The 26,578-nt window shown below is 41.2% G+C and overlaps 1 protein-coding gene across 1 annotated transcript in view; it reads left to right on the top strand.

The window, feature by feature from the left end:
* The window catches only part of PKHD1 (PKHD1 ciliary IPT domain containing fibrocystin/polyductin), a 238,581-nt gene extending 217,420 nt beyond the window's left edge, over positions 1–21,161 (top strand). Inside the window, exons 60-65 of the mRNA XM_064707121.1 lie at positions 6,281–6,416; positions 6,949–7,036; positions 11,099–11,206; positions 14,661–14,816; positions 15,330–15,464; positions 20,408–21,161. Coding sequence (XP_064563191.1) covers positions 6,281–6,416; positions 6,949–7,036; positions 11,099–11,206; positions 14,661–14,816; positions 15,330–15,464; positions 20,408–20,760 — 976 coding nt within the window. The 3' untranslated portion in view covers positions 20,761–21,161. The remainder of the gene's footprint in view (positions 1–6,280; positions 6,417–6,948; positions 7,037–11,098; positions 11,207–14,660; positions 14,817–15,329; positions 15,465–20,407) is intronic.
* Positions 21,162–26,578: the final 5,417 nt, after the last annotated feature.

Here is a 26,578-nt window from a genome sequence, read left to right as displayed (position 1 = left end):
CAGTGATAGCAGGAGAAAGCAGAGGAAGGGGAAGGTGGAGAGGGCAGGAGAGATTTGGGAAAAGGAGCACAGGACTTTGCATCTAAGGGAAGAAGGTGAAATAAATTGCCACATATCCCGCACACCAGTCTTGGTCTTTGAAACTGAAGGGTTTGTGTTAATACATCTCAGTTAAAAATGAAGAGGATCAGTTCAAGGGAAGTTATTCCCTATTCCAGTGCTCCCTCAGAAGTTAACACTGTCCTGACAGATGCAGGAGATCCAGCAGTGTCCCTGACATGCTCCTCAAGCACTGTAAAGAGATCTGATCCCAGCACTGGTACCCCAGTGCTGTCAAACAAAACCTGCCTTGCTCGTGTCACACATGAATTTATTTCCTCTCCTAACAATGAATGGGACCTGTGACATAAGCGATGATTTACAGGACACAGGCGCCAGCAGAGAGGAGCTGCTGGCCTCGTCTCCAAGGGACCAATCCTGTCCCCACTCCACCTTACTTAACATGTGAGTGGTGTCACCTCTATCAGCAGAGCTTGTCTGCTGTGACATTCAAGTGAGTGACGGCCGTGTCAGCTCCCAGGCCAGCTCATTCTGCTGCCGCATCGCGCTCTTGGCCTTCGCTGCTCGTCTGATGGGAAAGGGGGGAAAAATTCTTCCACACACTTTGTTAGCAGGAATCTGGTGAGCAAAAGGTTAAATGGCTTGGGGTTCTGGGTCTTCGTGGGGTAGTGTGAGTGGGTATATATGTATGTGAGTGTGTGTGTGTGTATATGCATTAAAAAAAAATTACATATATAGATATAAATATATATATATATGTGTACATACACAGGCACCTTGGTTTGGCTGTAGGACCTCGTGCCCGCAGGCCACAGTCACATTATCATCTGGAAATTGGATAACGACAGCACAATGACAAATCCAGGTTGCCTGCAATAAGGTGCTAATCCCTTTGCTTTAATATCGGAGCAGCGTGTAATGATGTTTGGACATCACTCCAGTTTACTGACGACCCCACTGGGGCCGGCAATAGAAGCGTACAACTGTCTAACAAGCCATCAGGTGACCGCCGTCGTCAAAGCAACGGGGGATGCAATCTAATCTTCCCTCCATCCCTTCCAGCTCCCAATAAGGACCAGATTATAGAAGTGGCCCATCAATGCTTGGTAACTCGAATCAATTAACGTTAATTCGCACAATGCTATGATGTATTGTGATCACTTTCATTTCGGAGAAGGGGGAAGAAATTGCTATAATTCACCTAAAATGAGGTTGTCTATGGTGCTGAGGTATTAATTGGGTGTCCATATTAAATGGAAAAGGAGCACGGTAGTGAAGGAAAAGTGGATGAGTGACTCTCTTGGCTGCTATTGACCTATCAGAAGAAGACAGTGCCCTTTTCCTTTGCTTTTATCTATTACAGTTTTCCCTATTGCGTGTCAAGTTGATGTATTATAAAAAATTCATTTGGTGACCTTCCACCCCCCTAGCAGATTAAACAATTTCACTGGGATGGCATCATTAACAGGGCCTTGCATTTAATGATGATTTCTCTAAAAGGCCACGGAGATTCGATTTTAAGCTAACAGATTTATTGCACTATTATAACATATCGTAAAAAACTGTACCACCTACGGTCTGGTTTTAGGATAGAAACTGTTTAAGAGTTTATGTGGAGCTTAAAGTGGTATTACCTTGGGATACGCAGCCCGGCAAAGCTCTGACCTCCGGCGGGATGCTGTTTACTTTTAATAAAAGACATTTCTCTGACAGTAAACTTGGGGACTGCGATATGGAGGAGGCCTGGCTTAGCTCCTTGCCACTGGCTTTGTAATCAGGGGCATTTCCACTGATCTACAGCTATTAATGGAAGTCACTAATGAATCTGGAGGATGTTGCTCTCCTGTCTGATGCATCTGCTCTGTCCCTCTCCTTCTAAAGGCCTCTGGTGATGCCACATCTAAACCCTTCATCAGATTCATTCTTCTAATGAAAGAAGGGCCTAGAGGGGAAGTCATAGGAGGAGAGGCTGAGGTCACTTGGTTTGCTCAGCCTGGAGAAGAGGACACTGGGAGGGGACCTCATTGCAGTTACAATTTCCTTAGGAGGGGAAGAAGAAGGCCTGCACTGATCTCTGCTCTCTGGTGACCAGTGACAGGACCTGAGGGAATGACATGAAAATGTGACACAGGATGTCTAGTTTGGATGTGAGGAAACGTTTCTTCATCCAGAGGGTGGCTGGGCACTGAACAGGCTCCCCAGGGCAGTGGCCACAGCACCAAACCTGGCAGAGATCAAGAAGTGCTAGGACAATGCTCTCAGGCACAGGATGGGATTGTTGGGTCTACCCTGTGCAGAGCCAGGAGCTGGGCTCCATGATTCTCTTTGATTTCTGTCTATAATATGGGAAAATATGGGAATTGGTGGAAATAAAAGTCATACTTCAAATACCTTTTTTTTTGCTTAAAATAAGAATGACCTCAGACTCCTCATTGTCTTCTAATGCTCATGTCACTCTTCCCTGTCTGTATTAATTAGTGACAAGATCTGCAGGGGATGACAAAGCTCCAACAGTGCATCTGAGAGGGCAGAGGCCTGGCCTATTTCATCATCCCATGACATCAGAACCCATTTTCACCCAAAAACTCTGAGTTTCTCACAATCTTTCCACTGAATATGTACTTACTTTGTCTGCCACAAGTCCTCAGCTTGTCTATGCCCTGTCCTTGCTGAACCTCCCTTTTTTGAGTTCCCTGCAGTCACCAGCAATCCCCACCTTTTCAACAACAAATAAAAAATGTCTTTTCAGCTGGATCATGATTCATTTAGTCTTATTATTCCTAAATTCTTCCCAATTTCCTTGCCCTTCCAAGGATACATTGATTTTACAGCACAGTGCAGACATACCAGACAACTGTTCAATTAATTTCAATGTCTATTAGGAAATTAAATATGCCAGGGGCTGTTCTTTGGCACCAAGGCCAGCTGACATATTTCAGCATGGCCTCATCCAAACTTCCAAGTGAAAATATCTTCTGACTGTATTAACTCCCAGACCATTTGAGAGCTGTTCTTGACTTTGCCATTGGACCTGAACCACAGCTTAAAAGAGACTGACAGTTTAATGGTAGAGGTGATCAGGTGTCAGTGCCAAGGCTTGTTTTTTGGCATAATTTAGTTTTCGAGTTTTTCCATTAACTGTAATGGACCCTTGATCCAGGCTCTCATCCTCATCTCCTTCCCCTTGAAGTCAATTGATAATAGTACTTCTTCTTCTTCTTTTTGCCTTCGTCTTCTTCGTCTTCTTCTTCTTCTTCTTCTTCTTCTTCTTCTTCTTCTTCTTCGTCTTCTTCTTCTTCTTCCCACTACTACTATTGTTGTAGACATTATTATGATGACATACCTATATTAATAATGATATTATTATATTACCTTAGATTAAATATCAGGAAGAAATTCCTCCCTGTGAGGGTGGTGAGGCCCTGGCACAGATTGCTCAGAGAAGCTGTGGCTGCCCCATCCCTGGAAATGTTCAAGGTCAGGTTGGACAGGGCTTGGAGTAACTTGGGACAATGGAAGATGTCCCTGCCCATGGCAGGGGATTGGAATAAGGTGATCCTCAAGGTCCTTTTCAACCCAAATCATTCCATGATTTTATATTTTATTATTATAGTTATTATTACAATTTTAAATAAAATGCCAAGTTCTCCTTGATTTCAGGGATACTTCATTTCCTCTGCCCCAAACCTCTCCATCAAGTTTCTCAATTAATCCATGATACCTGCAGCAGACCCTCCAGTTTTTGCCCTCAGACTTCCCTGCTGCTAAAGGACAGGCATTTGCTCTCCTGTGGAGCCTCAGCCTGTTCAGCAGGCACTGATGGTGACAGGATCAGGGATGCCTGGTGTCCCTGCTGACTGAGGCATCCCCAGCCTGCTGAGCCCACATCTAAAAAGCTGCAGGGCACTGAGCATCAGAGCTGCTCCCTGCCAGCAGGGAATTGCCAGCCAGACTGCTCCTGCCCAGCAGGAGACTCCAGGGCAGTGGCAAGCAGCACATCCTTCATGGCCATGGGATGAGGCAAAGGCAGGTCTTGCTCTGGTCCTTGCTGGGCTACAAACACTCATCTACCTCCACCTCCCCAGGACAAAACTGTGCCAGGAAAGGCCTATTTTCCTTCCAGCACGAATCAGCAGGATGCTCCTTTCTCCTCCTCCACACTGACGTAATTTTAAGGAATATAGCTTGCTGCGTCCAGGGCTGTGCCCTAAGGCTGGGGCTCCCTCACAGCACGAGTCAGGTTGGACCATGTGGGATATAAACACCACATTCCATGCTGTGTTAACCAAGTTCAAATTACTCACAGACATTCATTTTTATACTTCCATTTTAAGTATTCATGTCTAGTTTTGCTTCGTTCTGTTTTCTTCACCGTTATTTTACCAGAGAGTGAAAGAGCAAGGAGGAAAGGTTCTAAATTAAAAGAGGAGAGATTTGATTAGATGTTGAGAAGAAATTTTTTACTGTGAGGTTTGTACAGGTTGCCCAGAGAAGCTGTGGTTGCCCCATCCCTGGAAGTGTCTCAGGTCAGACTGGATGGGACTTGGAACAACCTCCAATAGTGGAAGGTGTCCCTGCCCATGGCAGGGGGTGGAACTAGATAATCTTTAAGGTCCCTTCTAATCCAAATTTTCTATGATTCTATGAGTCTATGATTTTATAATTTTATGACTCTACTCATCCTATAGGGTGAGAAGTACTTCCTAGATCCACATTTTGCAGCAAACTTCCTCTATGCACAGTTTTAGCATGTAGAAACTGAGGTGTGAATTCAGGGCGTTTTCTTATTTGTTAAAGAAGCTGAGGTGAGAAAAAAAAATATTTGGGCCTTACAGAAACAATGCTAAGACTCACCTAAACCTCCCTGGCTCCAGTTGAGGACAGAGAGGTTTAGGTGAGTCTTAGCATTGTTTCTGTAAGGCCCAAATATTTTTTTTTCTCACCTCAGCTTCTTTAGCTTGAAAACAGGAATGACTTGGTGTGCTGTGTATGAGTTGGTGTTTGGTCACACAGTTGAATGCACGTTTTTGGAAGAAGGTGGATAACAGCCCCTTATTGATGCCCCTGATATGAATTTCAAACCAAACACCACCTGTGAGACTTTCCCACCAACAAAAATACAAGATAAAGAACCAAGATAAGAACTAAAACTTCAATCCTTGAGCTACCTTTTGAGTATGCACATATCCTTAAAACCTTAGTTGGTCTTTCCAGCAGCTGTAGTTCAGACCAGTATTTTCCATCAGCTCAGTATGAACAGTTTCTCATTTGTAATGCAGAGTAATACTCTGAAGAAACATCCACAACCATCAAAACTAGAAAAAAAGAGTTAAAAGCAAAGGAAACTTAAGCTACATATATCTTGTGTTTGTAAACACCTTTAAGCAAACAAAAGAGATCAATGAATATCTATTCTTCTTTCATTTCAAGACAATACCAAACCCCCAGCCACTTCATTGCAATTGCAGATTAAAGCTTTTTATATATATATATAAATTATATATATATATATGAGATACTAAATGGCACAAAGCACTGGGAAAGGGAATGAAATGATCCAGGCTCAGAATGAAATGTTGATTCTTTATTCAAATGCAAAAGCATTCTCCTGGGATGTTCTAATTTAAATTTCAGGCTTGGAAAAACCAATGTCTTTCAAGGGAGTGTGTGTAACTGCTTTATTTCAGTCTGCAGACTTTGCAGATTGTGAAGGTGATGGCAGCAAAAGGAAATGCAGTAAAGCCCTGTAATTGGTATGTTTGTGTAGAGGAACCAAGACTTTGTTCTTAGAGGAGCTCAGAAGTTGTCAGTGAAAATCTTTCTGCTGGACAGGGAACACTGCAGGCTCCACTGCTCTCAGTGCACTTCAATGATGACTTTGGGGCTAAGGCATTGGGTTCATGAATCCATAAAATCCCTGTCTCTGCTACATACTTCCAACATGATACCTGGGACATAAATGACTTTGTTAATTTCCCACTTTTCCATCTGTAAACTGGGGATTGAAACAAAAGGATTTTTTCATACTTTGGTGCTGTTTTCTGCTTGGAAGTGAGAACTCTTTCCTGTTTCCATGCATTCTGCTCTCACCCAAGGAATCAAAGGGTTATGATACGGTAAACATAGTAGGTAGGTAGAAAATAGGAACAGAAATAATATCTAGAACTTTATTTCTGATTTTTCCTTTTTTTTTCCTTTCCCATTATTTTCCACGTGAAAGAAATGGAAGCAGACAACATTCAGAAACATGCTTATACAGGAGACCCTACAGCATCTCTGTTCAGGTGCAGCCGTCAGATGGAGAAATTGAGAAGCAGCTTCCTGTACAGCCAAAAATAATTTTCCTGGACAGAAAGGTAGAATTTGCCTCCCTGTGTATGGAGACTGTATTTAATTCAGTACTATTTTGACATTTGAGATATTTGGCATGGAGCAGGTTCTGCTCCAGCATTGGCACCAGAGGAATGGGCAGGGACTGATCCCAGCAAGTTCCACCTGGACAGGAGGCAGAACTTCTTTCCTGTGCAGTGACTGAGCACTGAACAGAGACCAGAGAGGCTGTGGAGTCTCCTCACTGGGGATATTCCAGAACTCTCTGGACACAATCCTGTGCCCTGTGCTCTGGGATGACCCTGGTTGAGCAGGGAGGTTGGACCAGAGGAGCCACTGTGGTCCCTTCCAACCTGACCCCTTCTGTGATGTGCCCTCACCTTGAAAAGTTATGGTGACTTTTGTGACATTTATAACAGATGACACATAAATGCAATCTGTCCTCAGACAGGGGGCATATATGAAAAAAAATATTACAGTTGTTAAAACCATCAAAGCTTTCTTTGGTCTTGCTGAGGAGACAAGATCTTAATTCTTCTCTTCTGTTCTTCCTCCCAGGGTGAAAGAATTGACAAGCTGGGGCCTCCTGCAGAGCCCTGGGTTGTATCAGCTCATCTCAAGGACTCCTCTGAGGCTGTGCTGAAAGGTTTGGATGTGTTTTCCTGTAGCAAGGGTTATGGCAGAGCAGCTATGCAAAATGCTGGTGATAACTTTAGGAGCTCTACCTGAGAAATACTGCAGTTGAAAACCAGTCTTTGGCTGAATAGGTCGTAGAAGTTGGTGAACTAGAGAAGGTTTTACAGTAGGAGTCTTCATATCCTATAGTTTGTCCTGAAAAGACATACCTGGGGTCAAGAAAAGAAAGAATGAAGAATTAGAAATCCTAACACTGATTTTCAATTTATGCTAACTGGGGTATTTTCTTGAGGATCCACAACACCTTTTTTATCCCAAAGGATCTGGCCAAGTTCAGACAGAAGCAACTGCCTATAGATTATCATTAACATAATATAATCTGATTTTTTTTTTTTTTCCATGGGGGATCTAAATGTTTCCCTTCTGGTCCTCCTTTATCAAAACACATGAACTCATGGAAGACTCAGGAAAACTTGTGAAAAAGTCTAAATGTGAGGATTTCCCTCAAGGTTGTGTGAATATGCTTAGACATACTTGTTGAAGTAGAGTGCTGAACCAAACAGCTGTGGATGGTCATATGCTGCTAAATTAGAAGTTGGAAATTATAATGATTATAGACTTATTAGTTCAATTTCTAAAATATTTAAATATAAGCAAGAAGAACACACATTGAAAAGTTAGGTTCCCTATTGCAGAGAAAGTATTTTGTTCACAGTAAAGCCATTTGTGTGTTATTTTTTGAGTTGAAATGTTCACAATGAGAGAAGATAAGTAGCATTTATGCTGTAGATCACAGCTTCTCACCCTTTCAGTCCCTTTTTCTGTTAATTAGAAATTCTTCCTACCACAAGATAGTTCCAGGATTACAGGTTAGAAAAATCCTTTGGTGTTTTCTACTGCTTTTCATGCCTTTTAAGGGCATGTTCCAAAACTCCTTAGGTTTATATTAGCCACAGACTATTGAATCAGGAATGACAGTGGGAGGGAGGGAGGGAGGGAGGGAGGAAGGAAGTGGCGGAAGGAAGTGGCGGAAGGAGGGAAGGAAGTGGCGAGGGGAAGGATGGCGGAAGGAAGTGGCGGAAGGAAGTGGCGGAAGGAGGGAAGTGCAAGGAAGTGGCAGAAGGAAGGAAGTGGGAAGGAAGGAAGGAAGGAAGGAAGGAAGGAAGGAGGAAGAAAGGAAGGAAGTGAGGAGGAAGGAAGGAAGAAGGAAGGAGGAAGGAAGGAAGGAAGGAAGGAAGGAAGGAAGGAAGGAAGGAAGAAGAAGGAAGGAAGGAAGGAAGAGGAAGGAAGGAAGGAAGGAAGGAAGGAAGGAAGGAAGAGAAGGAAGGAAGAAGGAAGGAAGAAGGAGAAGAAGGAAGGAAGAAGGAAGGAAGGAAGGAAGGAAGAAGGAAGAGAAGAAGGAAGGAAAGAAGGAAGAAGGAAGGAAGGAAGAAAATAGAAGAAGAGAGAGAAAGAGAAAAAGAAAGAGAAGAGAAAAGAAAAGAAAAAAAAAGAAAAGAAAAAGAAAAAGAAAAAGAAAAAGAAAAAGAAAAAGAAAAAGAAAAAGAAAAAAGAAAAAGAAAAAAGAAAAAAGAAAGTAACTGAAGGGAAAGACACTTCACATTCTCTAAAAGATACATGCATCAAATTAATAGTCAATAAACTGCAGCAAAGGAAGAGCAGCACAGTACAGATGTTCTGCATGTAATAGTTTGCTGCAGTTTTCCCTTTGACAAACATCCTTATTGCACTCATCTTTTGAAGCACATGAAAGCAGCATTTAATGGAAATGGGTCCCGTCTAGCACACTGAGGCTGCTGCAGCTGACAGCAGCCAAAGTGCCTCGTGGAAGGCAGTTTAGCTCCAAATTAGCTCTGCTTCTACGTTAAATACCAGCTTGCCTGAGAGATCTTTGGGAAGACTCCCATATATATCTGTAGCATTCTGAGCTTTGAAGCATATGTGCCTGAAAGTTGTGCTAGTCTCTGTTGAGAAGTACAGTACAGAACTCCAGGCTTCTTCACACACTAGAAATGGCAATTATAAAGTATTTGGACAAGGCTCTATGTTAAAATCTGCATTACAGACAGTAAGAGAGCCAAGAAATCTTGGTAGACTGCGCAGACACTGTCTTGAGCAAAGTTGGACAATAATCAGCATTGAGGTGAAAGTCAGTTTTTTTCCTGAGAAACCTTCACATCAATGAGAAATGCTTTAACAACCTGTGAGACAATTAGGGAGGTAGTCAAAGTTCAAATCCCTGACGCAAATCTCAGCACAGTGTTTCCTCCTCAGGTCACTAAGAAGCATTTCAGGATTTGTCTTCCTGCAGAAAAACTTTTTCAAATTTAATATGCAGAGATTTAGGAGTTTTCTGATTATCTGACATTAAAGCATTTTGCAACCTTTAATAATACTGCACTGCTGTTGCAGTGACAGCCATGAATCCATCAGTCCAGATATGAATGATCTGTCAATAAAATGAAAAAATGCTGTGTGATCATGCCTGGCAACATAATATAAGGATGGATCATAAGGAGGATCATATGAGTGGTAGAGGGATGAACCAGGATTAGGCTGGAGCAATAACAGAATTCTACATTCTCACATCTCCATCAAATCTATTCACAGTATAAATCACTGATTATTTATCTATCACAGCTGAACCTGGAGACTTGTAATGAAATTGGTGGTTTGGTGTGCTAGATATTGTACAGAAAGAGAAAAAAACCCATGTATGTAGTCAAAACTAATTGGGATATTAACAAATTAAATTGTACCAGAGTCATAGAGAGGAGAAACTTTACAATTTATGTTGCTGAATAATTAATATGTGTCATGGTTTTGCCTAAGGTTTTTCCCTTGTCTTGGGCAATTTCTGGCCATAGCTCAACATTTGCTAATTCACCCCATTGTTCAATATCCTGAACATGAGAATGGCAGAGCTGAAATGTCCTGCTCACATTCAGCTTTATGTACCTTCACCTGTGCCTCTAACTGCAATAAAATGCCAAAGCCACCTGCTTCATAAAGCAAATAGTTTTGACATGTTGTCTTTCAGCAGGCAAAACTCTGTGTTTGTGATCACTGGAGCCAGTCCAGCATCCTAAGGAAGTTCTGGCATCTCACCCCCACCTGAACCAACATTTGGAAATTTGTCAGCCTTTAGGATTCCACCCCTTTCACCCCAAGAGTCTGAATGCAGACCAGACCTGGCCAGCATCACTCAAAGACCAGGCCTTGGCTGCTGCTCAAAGATACACACAGTAAAATGGGGATCCAGTTGCAAAGTAAATTACAACTTTTTAAAAGAGCCTACAGAAATAACAATCATGGCAAGGGCAAATGTTGAGTCAGAATGGATTCCCTTACAGATCACAACAAGAGGTAATGTCATGGAGAAATTCTATTTTCTGGGCTTCATTTTAATGCTCCCCATGGAGTTTTTCCCTGCCAGATTTCCAGCTGACAGTGTCTCTTGTACTGTCTCAGGGCAGTCACCACAGATATTTTCCATGGCCAAATATCTTTCAAAGCATCTGACAGAGCAGGAGAAAAATTCCAAGAGATTTAACAATAGTACAGGAGGGACTATGCCTGAAAGATAAGGTGAAACAAGTCAGAAAAGAATTGAATATTCAGCTTGTCCCTTAGTTACAGGGGTTGACTCCTTGAGACCATCCCCTTGGCACACTCTCATTATCACTCTCCTAACCTTGGTGAACACTTAGTCACACAAGACATGAGTTAAATTTAAAAATAGGCATTTGGAACTTTCTAGTGCATCTCTATAACTCTTTGTTTGATCTCTTTAACTGCTGCATTCACATTACACCCCACACAAAAAATGCCATTTCACAATGTGCTCAAAGAATAAATATTTAGAAGCTGAAGCTCTCTAATCCCTCTGGAATTTGTTTTCCAATTTTCTCCATGTGAAATGTTTTGGAGTTAGACACAATGTTTATGACTAAGATGGATAATGAATTTAGGCTTTCTGAAGTCCCTTAAAGTCATGAGGACTCCCTGAGTTTCTTAAGTGGCACTTACCTGGTTGCTGTTCATTGCAATATGATTTTTTTTGACTCTCCAGGGCTCACCCAAGTGCAGGTCATAGAGGGATGTGCAAGTTTTTCCAATCTGGCTGTCTCCAGCTCAGGAACAAACTGGAGACTTGTGTTCACAGTGACATCACCTCCAGGTAAGCCCTGTATTCTGTGTATTCTTTGATTGGGTAAAATCAAAGCCCTACAGGTGGCATGAATTTATAAAAATGGAGTTAAACTTTGTTTGAATGGGGGGAGCTATGCCAAACCTCTAAATAGACTGAGTTGTGTTCCACATCCAACTTGGCATTCCCCAGGCAGCAGGAGAGCTGGATGATTCCTCTGCTGTTTATGAAAGATCTCTCAAATCCAATGAACAAGTACAGAGAAGTATTGTCAGATAAAGGTGCCTCTTTCTCCCTGGATTCCCTTGTATGTATCCCAAGAAATCAGAAACTTAAAATCAGTTAAGTTGCCTGAGCAAACTTTTTCCTATAAATTGCAACCTCTCATTCCCTCTTTTTTTCTCTGCTTATATTCAGAAATTTTCCATCTACGCTCCTGGCTATTTTCATAGTGCCTTTTCCTGACTGCCTGCACCTGGTCAACTTTATAGGTGGTTATGCACGTTCAGACCATGACTCCAGGACTGGGTTCTGCCAGGGCTTTCCTGAGAGCTTGTGGAGATGATTTTTGCACCTTCAGAGGCCCCTGAGCAGCTTAGTAAAGAGAAGGCAGGTGTGCTTATGCCTCCTTGGAAATGCCAGCTGAGGGGGACAAGGCACCCTGTAAAGTCTGCCTTGGAAAATCCTTGAGATGCCTGCACAAGAGAAGCACCTCTGCAAATGTTAGGGGGCCTGACATTATCTGTAAACCTATTTCTGAAGGAATAGAGGGGTCAAAGCGTTGGTTTCTTGTCTCAGGATGACTGAGGCAAGAATATGAAGAAGCAGGAACAGGTCTGGCAGGCAGTCCAAGGACATATTAAGATAGAGATGTTGTAAGACCATGTGTAAACTCTCTATTATGGTATTGCATCCATCCATCCATCCATCCATCCATCCATCCATCTCTCTTTATATATAGATACATATGCATGGATATCTCTCCAGATAAAGACCATTGTAGATGATCTATCTATCTATCTATCTATCTATCTATCTATCTATCTATCTATCTATCATCTATCTATCATCTGTCTCTCATGTCTTGCCTCATCCAGTCAAAAACAGAGGGAACAAGTACATCTGACTGTTGAAGTGGCCAAGTGGAAGTGGGTAATGAAAAAATCTGAGAAAAAAAAGTAAAAATAGAAATTTGCAAATATTTAGGCGGCCACAAGTGGCTCATCCAAATCCAGTGCTTCCCATGGCTTGGCAAAGGGAGAATTGGGGTGCATGGAACACTTAGACGTGGGCCTTCCAAGGAGGGATTTTTTGTGTATTTTGTGCTGCCAAACAGATGCAGCTCCCACTACCTTCTAATCAGTGAGAGCAGATGGAAAGTCAGCACCTCACAAGATCTGAATCTTTAGGCTGGAAGCACAGCTTAATGAAATGTGTTTAGAAACCTGTTTCAAGGAAATCCCCAAATCTTTTTTCTGAACAAAGGTCAAACAGAGATCCCTTCTCTGAAATATTTACCAGTCAGAGAGTTACTAGGCATTAATAAAAGAATCACAGAATGGTTTGGATTGGAAGGGGTCTTCAAGATAATTGAGTTTCAACTTCCCCGTGTTGGGAAGGGACACTTTTCAGTAGACCAGGATGCTCAGAGCTCCATCCAGGCTGACTTTCAAACTTCCAGGAATGAGGCAGCCACAGCTTCTCTGGAAAACCTTTGCCTGTGCTTAATAGCTAATTTAAATCTGCACTCTTTCATCTTAAAGCCATTCCTCCCCATGGAGGATGTTTAGAGGTACCAATGTGTACAGGCACCTGTGCAGGTATCACCTGTGTAAATCAGATTATTCCACATTTTTAATGTGCATTGCAAAAGTACACACCAAAGGCACAATCCCTTTTGCTCCTTGCAATTGGAAGCCATGCTGGAGACAGCAGAAAGGTTTTTACACTTCCAGATTCTTACTGAAGAGGTTCACTTTGAGGAATTAAATAATCAAATAGTAGATGCTTGTGATACATCTTCATGAACCAGTTGCTCTGTGCACCTAGCTGGCATAATTCACTGTTTGGAGACAGCTCAGGAGGTGCAGCTGATGTCAAATGCAATAATCCCAAATGTTTTAGTGGTAGCTCCTGGGGAGCGCAGACTATTCATAGCCCTGCTGCATCATCCTGCTCCTTGTTTTACAGTAATATTCCCTTCCCTGATATGGATCCCAATGGGTTTGATACATCCACTTTCCATTTAAACCAACAGCATCCTACTCACGGACTATTAGAGTAGTGCAAAACACCTTTAAACACCTGTCTGTGCAGAGTCCTTGATACCTGAGAGGTTTCTTCTCTCAGCTGAAGTTCATATGTGTTTGTACCTGCAGGCAGATTTCTCCCAATTGGAACATGCTTCCCACCTTGTTCTGATGCAGCTCAGCTTCGTTCAGGTGGACAACACTGACACAAATCTAATTAGTTTCTGCTAAAAGTACCTACAGCTACTTGCCCTGGTCTCCAAGCCTCTATCTTACAGCATTTCTGATTTTTTTAAATGAATTCATGAAAAAAAAAAAGGCTTTTAGATTTTTATTAAAAGCAGATCTCAAATAAAAGAAATATCCATCCATCAAAATGTTTAGAACTGTGGGGTTAGGACCAGCAATGAGTCAGGTAGTAAGACACATAATGAGTTGATGTGCTAAGCCACATCCTTCAAGGTGGTCTACAGAGAGAACCAGGGCCAGTTTTCCTAAACTCCTGTCCTTGCCCAGCACATCTGCATTCGGAATTTGTTTTGGAAATAATTTAGGGAGTCAAAACCTCTCTCTATTTCAGAAGGGCAGCACTAATCCTCTTCCAGTCCTTGCAACTCAGATCTGAGACCCAATGAACTCTTGAACACAGAGATTATGAGCAATGCCTAGCTTGATTCTGCCATTTACAGAAATCTTTAGAATCTCTGGGTGCAGAGCATTACCCAGAGCTTCTGTCTTTCAAGAGACTAAAGATTTACTGTGTAACAGCAGGGACACTGACATTTTTTATTTATAATGCTCATTATCAACATGGTGGAAAACATTCACAAGTTCACTGGGAGTTTTCTGCATCATGGATTTAATCTTCATGCTGGTCAATATTTCTGGATTCCCTCTAACTTCTATTGATATGATTCAGGTGTAGTCTGGAAAAAAAAATCAGAATTAAGAACTGTCTTATCACAACCAGTTGAATGCAAAGAAACTGTTTATGCCTCAGAAAGTACTGAAACCTCGAAACTTAGCTTGTAGAAAAATTGTTACACATTTGGGTTGTCTTGCTACTAAGTCCTAAATAAATATTGTCCATTATTGTTGGATCTGTCTGGAGATTGATGGATTTATGGTTTGTCCCTGAATGCATCTTTATCCTGTTAAAAAGCTATAGGGTGGTGTTTTAGCTGTGAAAATGCTGTCATTGTTTTTGTAATAAACCAACTGCTTTAAATTCTCAGGGGTGAAGTTCACTGTGCTGTCCCAGCCATTTGCCACCTTCCCTGTGCCCATGAGAGGCAGGGCCAGCATGATCCTTGTTGTCATACTGGGTTCAGCAGCATCTGCATTCACCATTGTTCTTTCATTCTGCTGGTTCAGGAAGAGCAAAAGCCACAGTAAGTTGGAAATATCCACAAAACTTTATACTTGCAGAATCCTTGTTTCATTTAACAAATCCCCAGAGTGGCCACAATGGGTTTCAGACTACAGAACTCAGAAAAAGCTGTGGGATGTTCAGTAATTAGGATTTGGTTGTAGTTTATGCAGAGATAAGACTTGGGCTTCAATAATCAATGTGGTTCCCTTCCAACTCAAAATATTCTATAATTCTGTGATAGTTCAAGGTTATACAGATTTATGCCTATAGGTGTTTGAGTCCAGGCAGATATTACAAAAAAGTTTCTTCTTGGAAAGGATTGTTAAGAACTGGAACAGGCTGCTCAGGGCAGTGGTGGAGTCACCATCCCTGCAAATGTTCAGAGGTGAGTGGACACAGCATTTGGTGTCATAAATATATTCAAGCAATATTCTACTATATATTCAACAAAATGTTCAATTTTTGCTCAAATTAATAATTTCTGCTGAGCAGAGATGCACTGAGGGCGATGTGATTGTGTGTTTCATTGCAGAAACAAGGATTGAACAGCCTCATCTCCCACGGGACAGGATCAAGAGACCCAATGAACAAGCACGGCCTCCTGCAGATCCCACCAAGCCTTGCTGCAGTCAAGGACCCAGTAAAAGTGGAGTGGCTGTAGCAGGAGGTGAGACTGCAATTCATAAATTATTGGACACCAAAAGAGTCAGTTTATGTCTTTTAACATGTTCAGATGTTCCCTGGGAAGTGATGTAGTCACCATCACGGCAAGTGCTCAAAAAATGTGAGGGATGTGGCAGCTGGGGAGAGGTTTAATAAAGTGATTGTGCCTTGGATGCAAGATCTAAGAGGGTTTTTTTTAACTTTTAATGATTCTATGATTTTATAGGTTTGTATAGGACCAATGGTGTTAGTGTTCAGAAACACACAATCACGAAAATGATTATATGTAGGGGCTTTTATTGAAGAGCTCTGGGTGTCAGAGGTTACCAACCCAAATCTGACTCCGACATGCATTTGGGATGAACATGTTTTATATATAACTTTCATGTTAATTATTAAACCTATATTGTTCTATTGTATACATAGATTCCAGCCAAGCATGGCTCCTTGTGGCCCCCTTAAATTTCTGACATAGTTTCTCATGATTCTTCTTATGATTATACAATAATTATATTTGATTACTAAACAATCATCACATCTAACAATTATATCATTTATCATATTGCTTACGCAGGTGCAATGATCTGGCAAACATAAAGCCTAACATTTTCAGAGTCTATCTTTAACATTTTCCAGGGCCCCACTATCAATGGCACATTCTCAAAAGGTCTATCTCTTTATTGCCTCCTATTTCTCCTTCCTGATTTTTTTCTGTTTGTCATTTCATCTCTAATACAGATGGAGTGAATTCCCAGCTACACTGAAGGCAGCAGCATAATCCCCCTTATGCTCATGCTGTGATCCTTGGGGTGTCCTGGGCAGGGACAGGGCCTGGATTTCAGTGATCCTCTTGGGTTCCTTCCCCACAATCCAGGATATTCTATGATCCAATGAGCCCATGATTTCTCCCAGTGTTTGTGGAGTAGGGCAGGGACCAATACTCCTGGTGTCCCCAGGGCTCCTCCCTGCCCACATCTCCAGGTGCTGCAGGGGCATCAAAAGCTCTGGGGAGGTTTGCAGGCTGTGAAGGACTGTGAGTTACACTGGAGGTAAGAAACCTACCCAGGGCTCATCTGCGCAGTCCTGTGAGTCCAACCAAAGCAGCTCCACTCCCATCCACCCCACCCTGTGTCCTATTTTACTCCCCAGGGTCCTGCCACCAACAACCCCTTCCCGCACACCTCCTCGAGTCTTGTCCTTTCATCATCTTCTGATCAAACCCGGCTCCTTCTGAGGTCACAGAAAAGCAGACAGCCCCGGGGGCATGTGGCTGGCAGCACAAAGCACTGGCTTCCCTTTTCTGCAAGTGTGAAATGTTCTTACAGTAGTTGAGGGCTTTTTTTTAATCTCACCTGCCAACAGCACAGATCTAAGGGCATTCGGGTAACCCTGATGAACCCCCCATTTGCTCTGTTTTGGGAATTTCTTTTTCCTCCTCCTTACCGAAGCCTGTGGATTACATAAGAGGCAGGAAGAGGCGAGCTGGAGTTTTATCTCCTTTTAATTAGTGTCTATCACAAAAGCAGAGGGAGAGAGAGAAGGAGAGAGGAAATTCTGCAGTTTATGTGTTTTGATATTTGCCATACTCTTCCAAAACACAGCATTCAGCTGTGTGCCTTAGGACACATATCTGCTATAAATTCATTTTTTATCTAATTTGTCTGAGATCTAAGCTTCCTGTGGAGGTCTGAGATCAAAGGATCTGATTCTGTCTGATGTTGGCTCTGACACATAATGCGTGCTGACTTAGTTCTGTCTATAAACTCGCAGTGGGAGGCTGCCACTCTCCCTTGGCACCTTTACATAGTGAACTTTCATTTTGGCTGGGGAGGCTGACAGGTACAGCATTGATTGGAGCCATCGTGTAAATAATTCATGGGAAGAATTTTTTTTGTCAGAAAAAGGCAATCCAGCCACTTAGAGTCTTTTAGGAATAGTTGCAAGACAAAAAAGATTCCCCAATATGTTCAAATCTAAACAAGGATAACAATATCTTAAGTGAATTTAATACATATGACTTGGAAACATCTAATGTTTGATTCCCTCCTATTTAAAGTGCTGTTGGTTTTGGAGAGAGAGGGAAGAAATCAAAGCTGCACTCTTTTTGTTTAGTTTCTGCTTTGTAGCTCTTCCCCTCATAAGAAATACTGATTTTCTAACACAATTAAGTGTTCAGGGCCTTTATTTGTTAATCACCACAGTAAGACTTGCAAAACAGAGATTTTCTCATTGGTGGGTGCTTGTGGAGTGCAAAGTTCAGTGGATCAAGGGCCCTGGATATTGTACCAAAAGGAGCAGCTGAGGATGAAGATGAGGGAGGAAACCAATATTCACAGTTATGCAGTACAGCAGGGAGAAGGAATCAAGATATTGCCTTGCCCAAACTTGGTCTAACATGAAAAGTCTCCTTAGCTTCTTGTAATTATCTCTCTCTTGAACTGAAGAACATTTGATGGACTACGGCACTGAAAACAGAACACACCTGGAGGTGCAGGAACATATTGTTGCTTTTTGCTTTTTGCAGTTTATTCTGGTGGTTCAACCAAATGTTGTATACTCCTACAATTTACATTTCCAGCTTCAATCTTCTGTTCTTTCCCTGAACCTTTTCAAAATGATACCTGACTGATTTTTATTCTGAACTCCTTGGATGTCTTAGCCAGAAATCACTGTGTCTTCCTGAAAATGTAATCCCAATCTGTAAATTGGGTCTTCCCTTGTGGCTCCTACCTTGCTCAGATCAGCTCCTCCTCCTTCCTTTCTACCAGTTTGCCATTATCCCTTTGTTTTAGAAAATTTCATCAGAATCAATTCCAGTTTAAATTCCAAATCACCAGTGGAAACACTGAATATCTTCCATTTCAGTGGTAGAGCCTGGTACTGCCACACATCCCTGAGAATTATTTCCCATATATAATTTCTGCCTGAACTCTGTTAGCTGGTACTTAATCCAGTTATTCATATGCTTTCATGGTATTGAATAGTTTGCATTTAATGTTTAAAAATAAGGAATCTCAAGGCAGTACTTCATCCTTGAAACTGCTTCTACACAGTGTACTTGTATCCTTCTCCAGTGATCCAAACTTGCCTGAAAAACCTTTTTTCCACTGTTGATAATGGCACCTTTGAAGATGAGAGAATCAATAAATCTCCAGAACTAACATGCAGCTTTGGTATAAGAGATCATGACCTTATTATCTTGTTTATGTGTCTAAAGAGGAAAATTGAACCTGGTGATGTATGTAATTTGTACCTTAAATCAGCTGACTACCTGAAGTTAAAGCCAGCTTAAGAAGGAAAAGTGCTAAACATAATAATATGTCTGACTGCTGAAATTGTGGAAGCAACTTTCTGGTGGGTTTCCAAGAGGAACAACCCTGGAATTTAAATTTATGAGAGTACAAGTTGAAAAAAGCAGCAACACTCTTTAACAGAGCCCAAGCATGAAGTCATTGCCAGGGCTGTCAGAGTTCAGGTTGGTCAAGGAGTGTCTGCACAACCTTCCTGAAACATGATTTAATTTTAGGTGTTTTTGTGAGAAGCAGGGATGGTACTCAATGATCCTTTATGGATGCCTTCTATGGTTCAGCAAATAGAGTTCCAATTAATGAATTACAGGAGACGCAGAAGAAAATTATTCTGAGCAAAAGATCTGAGCAGCCGTGAGGTTGAATGTCACGGGCGGTTAAGGGTTAAACTGAAAGGACAGACCTAAAATATCATAAGTGGTAATTACACATTTTCAGGCATTATTTGTGCTAAGGACCTACAATGTGTGTGCTGATAAATGGACTAAAAAATCTGACTTTGTCTATTAACACACAACACATTGACCAGGACTAGTTCTGGATTTGGAATGAGTATTAAAGGTTTGGGTGTAGGCTGATGGCTTTTTTTTTTTTTTTCATGGGGGGAAGGAGAAGATTGTAAGAAAATTATAAATGTTTTTAGCATCCACATGAAGCTACAAATTAGGCTGCCAATCATGGCACACTCTGTCAGCTCAGAAATTATCTGTTATATGACCCTGCCTCTGTTATTGACAACCATTTGATAGATAAGGATGTAAACATTTCCACATGAAAAATGTATAATATATATTTACCTTTTCCTTCATTTTTTTCTATGTCATTTTCAAAAAAATATCATTGCAGGTTACAGGCTCTGCCTTGAGTGGGACTCAAATGTCAGAAATACAAAGTTCTACCCTAAGTTACAGCCTATTTCAGAAAGAGATGATGCATTTTATGGATGTGTAGTATTAAAATATTGTCAGTCTTAGCAATACATAGCTTACTAAAAAACTGTATTCTAAACAATTGATTATTAAACATTTATTAAAAATTTTCTAAATGTTGGAGGTGCTCTAGCAGCTGTTAGTGTATCAATAAGCACAAATCAGCTCTGTTGGGGTTTTTTTATTTATTTGTGGAAATAATTAATGGTTATTTGGCTTTGCCAATTTATTTCTGTCAAACTGAAATGTATGGCCACTGAAACTATTTCTGAAACAGTAACTGCTTTTTAATTAATCATAGAATCATAGAATGGTTTGGGTTGGAAGGGACTTTAATAATCACCTACTTCCTCCCACCCTGGGCAATCACGCCTTCCACTCTCCCAGGTTGCTCCAAGCTTCATCCAATCTGGCTTTGGACACTTCCAGGGATGGGGCAGCCACAGCTTCCCTGGGTAACCTGTGCCAGTGGCTCAGCACTCTCACAGGGAAGGATTTTTTTCTAGTGTCTAACCTGAATCTCTCCTGTTCAATTTAAAACTCTTCCCCTTGTCCTATCATTGTCCGCCCAGGTCAAATGGGGAAAAAAATTAAAATTTATTGATGTCTTTAACACACAATAAAGGCATAAAAGGATAATATACATGAAGGTGGGGGTCTCATAATTGTTGTGAGAAACAAACAAGTCTTTTTTTTTTTTTTTTTTGTAGATATGGAAGGAAGTGGAGCAGTGGGAGCTGCCACAGGACATGCAGAGGAGCTGAACCTCCATCCCAGTGAAGCCAAGTCAGCAAGGAAGCCAAGCACCATCCAGCCCAAGACTGGGGACAGACACACCTTTCCCTCAGCCAGGAAAAATGACAGACACCCACAGCCCCGTGGAGGAAGAGCTCCTGGTGCCTCTGAGGAGCTTCAGCAGCCAGCAGTGCCAGGGTGCTCCAGCCAGGAGGAAATGCCCCAACCTTCAGCTGGGTACAGCCAGGAGGGAGAGAAACCCGACAGGATGCCCCAAGCCCAGAATGATGTCAGAGAATGTGTGGCCATGGTGGCAGCAGAGGGGTGAGGCAGGAATGGGAGGGGGTGAACCACTGTGGTCACTTTGGGGATGAGCTTTTTGCCTCTGTGCTCAGAGAAAACCCTACAGGTATTGGGATGGGCGACCACATGGCCATGTGGGCAAATGAGCCTGCAGCCAACTGTGAGGCTCTTTGATGCTGACCTTTCTTGGCTTCCAAAATGGGCTAGGTGCCTCCAAACTGCCCTTTGAGAACAGCTCTCCTGACTCCTCCAAAACTCTCTCCAGGAGTTGTGTTGGGGAGCATTTATGGGATAAAAAGCAGTCAGGGATCAGCCTAACAACTCAACAGGGTTTCTGACACTGCGATGTTCTAGCATGGATGTAGTCTTAGGGTATTGAGTATTGCTGATGAATATCAATATATGTAAATATATATAAATTTTCCATTTCTTCCAGCCATGCTTTTAGTTTCATTCAAAGAATCCTAGTACGTACACAAATATTTTCCCTTTTTTTACATTTATTCAGCTTTCGTTGCAGATTGAGTAAGTTCTTCTGTAGTGCTCTACTTAAACCTGTTTTGTTTTGTTTTGTTTCTGATTTTTGTTTTTTTGCTTGTTTGTTTTTTTAGATTAAAGTGTTTTACTGAGTAAATCTTCACCATGGCATTGTTTTCTGACACCTTTAAATCACTGACTTGTTATGAACACTACTCTTTATGGATGATAATAATAATAATAATGCTGATATTCTTCAGTTGCTCAGGGAATTCTTCTGTGCTTTGCTTTACTGAGCTGGAAGATGAGGAACTTTATTATGCCTGCTCTGTACCATAAAATTCTTGGTTGCAAGGTGTCCTGGTGGCACCAGATAAAATTTATACTCCTTTGCAGAAAAAAACTGCTTAATCAGGAAGATGAGGTTTCTGGCCAGATCAGCAATGGGAAAGAAGGTGAGAAACCTTGATTTGGAAAAAACTCAAACAGACCACAAACCAGTTCTCTTCAGGCTGAAGGAGTTAAGGTGCAGATTCTAATCAAACTGTTCAGTTTCCTGGGCACAAAAGTAGATTCACCATCTTTGGCTTCTGCACTGAGCTGTCTTTATAATCATAATTTTGGGGTGAAATTAGACTGACTGCACACTAAGCCAGGCTTCTTGCTGAGTGAACAGGAGTTGTTTTGGTTTAAGACACTTGTGGATGAAGATCTTATTAAGTGCAATGGATCAGCCTTTCTGACCTCTTGCATGGTATAGAAAAGCCATTTATTACATTATTTTCTGCAGAGGCCAAAATATTATTATTATCCCTACTGCCCATGATTCACGGTCTGAATAAAAAGTTATAGCTTTCAAAAATATCCATTTCTGGTGGAAATTATTGGGAAACCCTTCTTTTTCTCCACAGCTGATACCCAGTTTCAGATGCTTTCACATGGTAGTAGAGCCTCTCTACAGAAACACAATTCCTCCATTCCATGAATTCTATTTCCCTTCAGTGTTTCTACTTCTAGTAAATTACCCCATCACATCCAACCAGTATAAAAGAAAATAATATATTATTACATATGTCGAAATGCCAGAAAATATCATTGAATGAATTATATGAAAATACAATAAAAAGAATTTTTTAGGGGAAAAAGTCAGATGTGCTGGAAGTAGTTAGGGGTTTTAATTAATCCTTTAGTTCATAATCCTTGAATTTATCCATACTTTGTTTGCAGAATAAGTAATGTCTTGTACAGCTGGACCTCTAATAGAATTAGCAGCGCTAAAGGCTTTAATTGCAGCATTTTCAACAAAGTGAGTGGTAGCACATGGGAAAGAAGTGGACAGAAAGTGAAAAAAACATGGTGAAAAATTAGTGCAAAGATTCAGCAAATTCTAAATAACACATTTAGGGAATCTTGTGTATCAGGAAAAGAAAAGAAAAGAAAAGAAAAGAAAAGAAAAGAAAAGAAAAGAAAAGAAAAGAAAAGAAAAGAAAAGAAAAGAAAAGAAAAGAAAAGAAAAGAAAAGAAAAGAAAAGAAAAGAGAAAAGAAAAAGGAAAACACAACTCTGTAGTGATCAGAGAGAAAGATCTTTTTCTAAAATAATTTGGTTTATGCTGAGTGCAACAGCAAGTGGATGAAATGGGATCCTTCTGCTTTGTGGCAGAGGGAGATCCAGATTTATTTTGAAATGTTTTCCATATTTGTTTTCCATGAGACTGTGTTAAAATGATCTCTCTTAAAGGAGCTGTATGATTAGATGGGAGTTTTGGCTGCCCCTGGATCCCTGGAAGTGTCCAAGGCCAGGGTGGACAGAGCTTGGTGCAACCTGGAACAGAGGAAGGCGTACCCACCCATGGCAGGGGGTGGAACAGGGTGGTCTTTAAGGCCCTTCAAACCCAACCCAGTCTGTGGTTCTGTGAACAGCCCCATCAAAGCTGCTACAGAATGTCCTGGGCGAAGCAAAGAGGAGAAGAAACATCTCATATCCAAGCCAAAAGCCTCATTTTCCACTATTTTGAATGCCAGCTTGTCCTGAGGGACACTTGTTGTCATTGCTGTGTTGTGGTCAATACTTTTGGTGATCTTGCTGAACCTTTGCTTTGAGTTCTTCTTGATCCTTATATAATAATTAGGACAACAGTTGTTTCCACCTTTGTGTGGATGTTTTATGGATAAATTTGTGATATTCTACCTTCCAAAACCTGAGGTGAGGACGTGGTAGGGATGCAGTAGGAGGAGGCAGATGAAGAATCCACAGTGTGGTATGTGGGTTATCCATGATATCCCATGGGATGTGGTGCCTTCACAGACCTGGGCTTATCCAAGCCCTTGACTCAGCTCAGGACATTCAGATGCTGTCAAAGTCCAGCTTCTGGGAGGACATAAATAGGCAGCAAGCAGGATTTCAGCTTGGATTTTGGAAGGAGCCCATGGGGATATTGTGGCAGAGATCAAGCTCCAGCACAGCCAAGACTCAGACCAGCTCTGTGGGGGACACAAAATATTTCCAGCAAATCTACTTAGGTTTAACAAAGTGTAGCTTCTCCACACCGGATGTGAAAAAAGCCTTCAAAGTACAGGAAAAATTAAGAAAAAATCTCTGAATCTGCCTGTAGAGATACAACCTCTGAGGCCCAAAGTCTTCTTGGACAGTCATGTTAAATGTCAGTGACATTTGACAAGTTAGCTCTACTGAAGCCAATGGCAAAAATTTCATTAATTTTGCTGGATTTGGGATTTCCACCTGGTACTTTTTTTCTGTAGTCCCGTCTACAATACCTCTGAGTTCCTTTATTGATATAAACAAGAATATAGCTGAAAGGATGCCTCACTTTTAACCAAGCTCTCCAGGATTTCTGAATTGCTAGACAATGTATGGTCAAAATTATTCTCCTTCCTTTTTTTTCTCTCTATTTTGTGAGGGTGATGTTTTTTCCTCTTATGTCTGAAGTGGAGGAGTGCATTACAGACAAATTTGCCTAAGGCTTTGGGCCAGAGCTGATGAGACTTCACGAAGATACAGGAACAGGCACATGGATAGGAAAAAGAAAGCCTGTGAAAAATTAAAATGACAAGCCTGGTTAGGGAGCAGAGATAACTGGTGATGTAGTAAAATTAATTACAGTCTGGGTTGAAGGAATTGTGTGCCTAAGACAAAATTAAAAAAAAAAAAAGAAAGAAAAACCAAATAACAGCAATGAGATTATAAACCTTTTGATCATCTCTATATGGTATAACTTCTAGTCTCTATTTATTACAGTATTTATTATGGCATTTATTTCTATAGCATGAGAGGTATAAATGGCAAATAAAGGAGGCAAGAGTCCAATCAGAAGGTTTTTCTCTGAGCTCCTGACTCTGCAAAGAGTAGCCTTATTAACAGTGAACTGTACTCAAAAATATCTTCACTGGCCTAGGAACTGTGAGAGGAAAACTTTAGTGGCTCAAGGAAGCTGCATGATGCAACAATTCAAGGGTGATTATGGACACACTGAGTATCCAGATTCACAGGTTTTTATATATAATTTTTGCAATTATTATGCATTTGCCAGAATGTGAAATAATTCCATCTTTCTACCAACTGAAATGTGGGAAATGCTGGGTGATTATTTGTCAGGCAGCATTATTTTGCAAGAGCAAAAACCAGATATCCCAAAGGATGATTCCAAGATTCTGGAACACACCAAGGTGGGATTTCTCTGGTGTATATAAGGACTGTGTTTTTGAGGGAGTGGGGATGGGAGGTAGGTGCTACCTGAGGTACAAAATTTCCATATTGGGTGACATGATGGGCTGCAGTGGGGGACACTGGAACTTCCAGAAGTCTAAGATCAACCTTGGAAGAACTTTTGAGAAGTACCAGAGTCCCTTTTCCCTGGCTCAAATCTCTGTGTGCAGGGCTGGAGCTGCCAAGGAGCTGCCAACAACCTTCTCTTCTCTCACCAAAGCATTTCAGTTTTCATAGAACAAAAAGTGAGCTACAATGACTCTGCCATTAGTGAGATTTCCAGAAAGGAAAATAAAAGGACACAGAGAAAGTTTTCTCTTTTAATGGAAGTTGAGATGTCTGTCGGAGGAGGGTCATTTATGCTTTCCTTCTACTTTCTTTTTCTTTTCTTTCCTCTTTCACAAAGAGGACAAAAACGATGGGAAAGAAGGAACAAAGAGGAAAATAAAAGTAGTTTTGAAGTAAGGCCATGACAGAAGACTGCACATAAGCAAAGTCAGCCTCTGAACAATTTCCATATTGTATTAGACCTGAGGGCTGCCAGCACTGGATACTTGGGGATAAATATAAGAAAAAGGAAAATATTAAATTAGCCCTCCCTGGATTTTATTTTTAGCAAAAAGAGACTTCTGGGATTGTTGGTTGCTCCTAATGACTTATTATCCCTGAAGATTTTATAGAATTGTAGCACTAATATAATGTTAAACTGAATTATCTATCTCCTGTGAGAGGAAAAAACAAGAAAAAAAAGAAGAAGAAAAAAAGAAAATTAAAAAAAAAACAAAGGGAAAAAAAAAGCAAATTCTGCTTTTATTTTTAAGTGTTCTGCCTGGTATTTTCCAGGTGTTTTTTTTTTTACATAACAAATAGGGAGTAATACTTATTCACCTTGCTTTCCAAATGTACCACACATTCTTCATCACTTTCCAAGTCCTGTGGAAGTCCTGTGGGATTCAGGCACCTGACTTAAAATTCAGCTGAACAGATAAAGGTTAATACAGGAAGAGAAGGAGAATATTTATACTCAATCCTCCTGCAAAAAACCCTCTTGATTTGTGCAGTTAAACCTTTGGCATGTGGGTGCTGACTGGGACCCTGACCTTTGGTCCTCAACGAGAAACCCAGATTTAGGTGGAAATATAACCAAACCGGAATGAAAGAGCTTAATAATAAACCCATTAATTTAAATTTTGGGAAAGAAGAGGAACAGAAAGCAGTGACAGAGCCAAGACAGAGGAGTGAGAAAGGGTCTCTGGAGCAGCTCTGTGGAGGATGGACTGCAGCAAGGTCAGCCTGGTTTTGTCAGAAACAGGAGCTGCACACAAGCTGAGCTCAGGGCACCACCCAAATTCCCTGCTGCTTTGGGTGAGGGTCATTTCCCAGTGGATCATTTCCCATACCTGTGGGTTAGATTAATTTGTGCTTTTGCTCCTGGTGCACCTCTCTGTTCCAAAGTACATTAAAGATGAAGCTGGTGCCAAGTCTTGCAGCCATCAAAGGGAGTGATGTTAAAAATATCCCACCCTTGCTCTCCCTCCCCTGACTGTCTCTCCGTGTCTAGGTGCTGACAAAAGTTATTTGTCGTATTCCCTTCATTTGGTGAGTGACAGGAGACTGGTGTCAAGTGAGAAAATGAAATGT

This window comes from Zonotrichia leucophrys, chromosome 3 (assembly GCF_028769735.1).
Source record: "Zonotrichia leucophrys gambelii isolate GWCS_2022_RI chromosome 3, RI_Zleu_2.0, whole genome shotgun sequence".
In the NCBI taxonomy this organism is placed as follows: domain Eukaryota; kingdom Metazoa; phylum Chordata; class Aves; order Passeriformes; family Passerellidae; genus Zonotrichia; species Zonotrichia leucophrys.
This window is presented reverse-complemented; position numbering and strand designations above follow the sequence as displayed.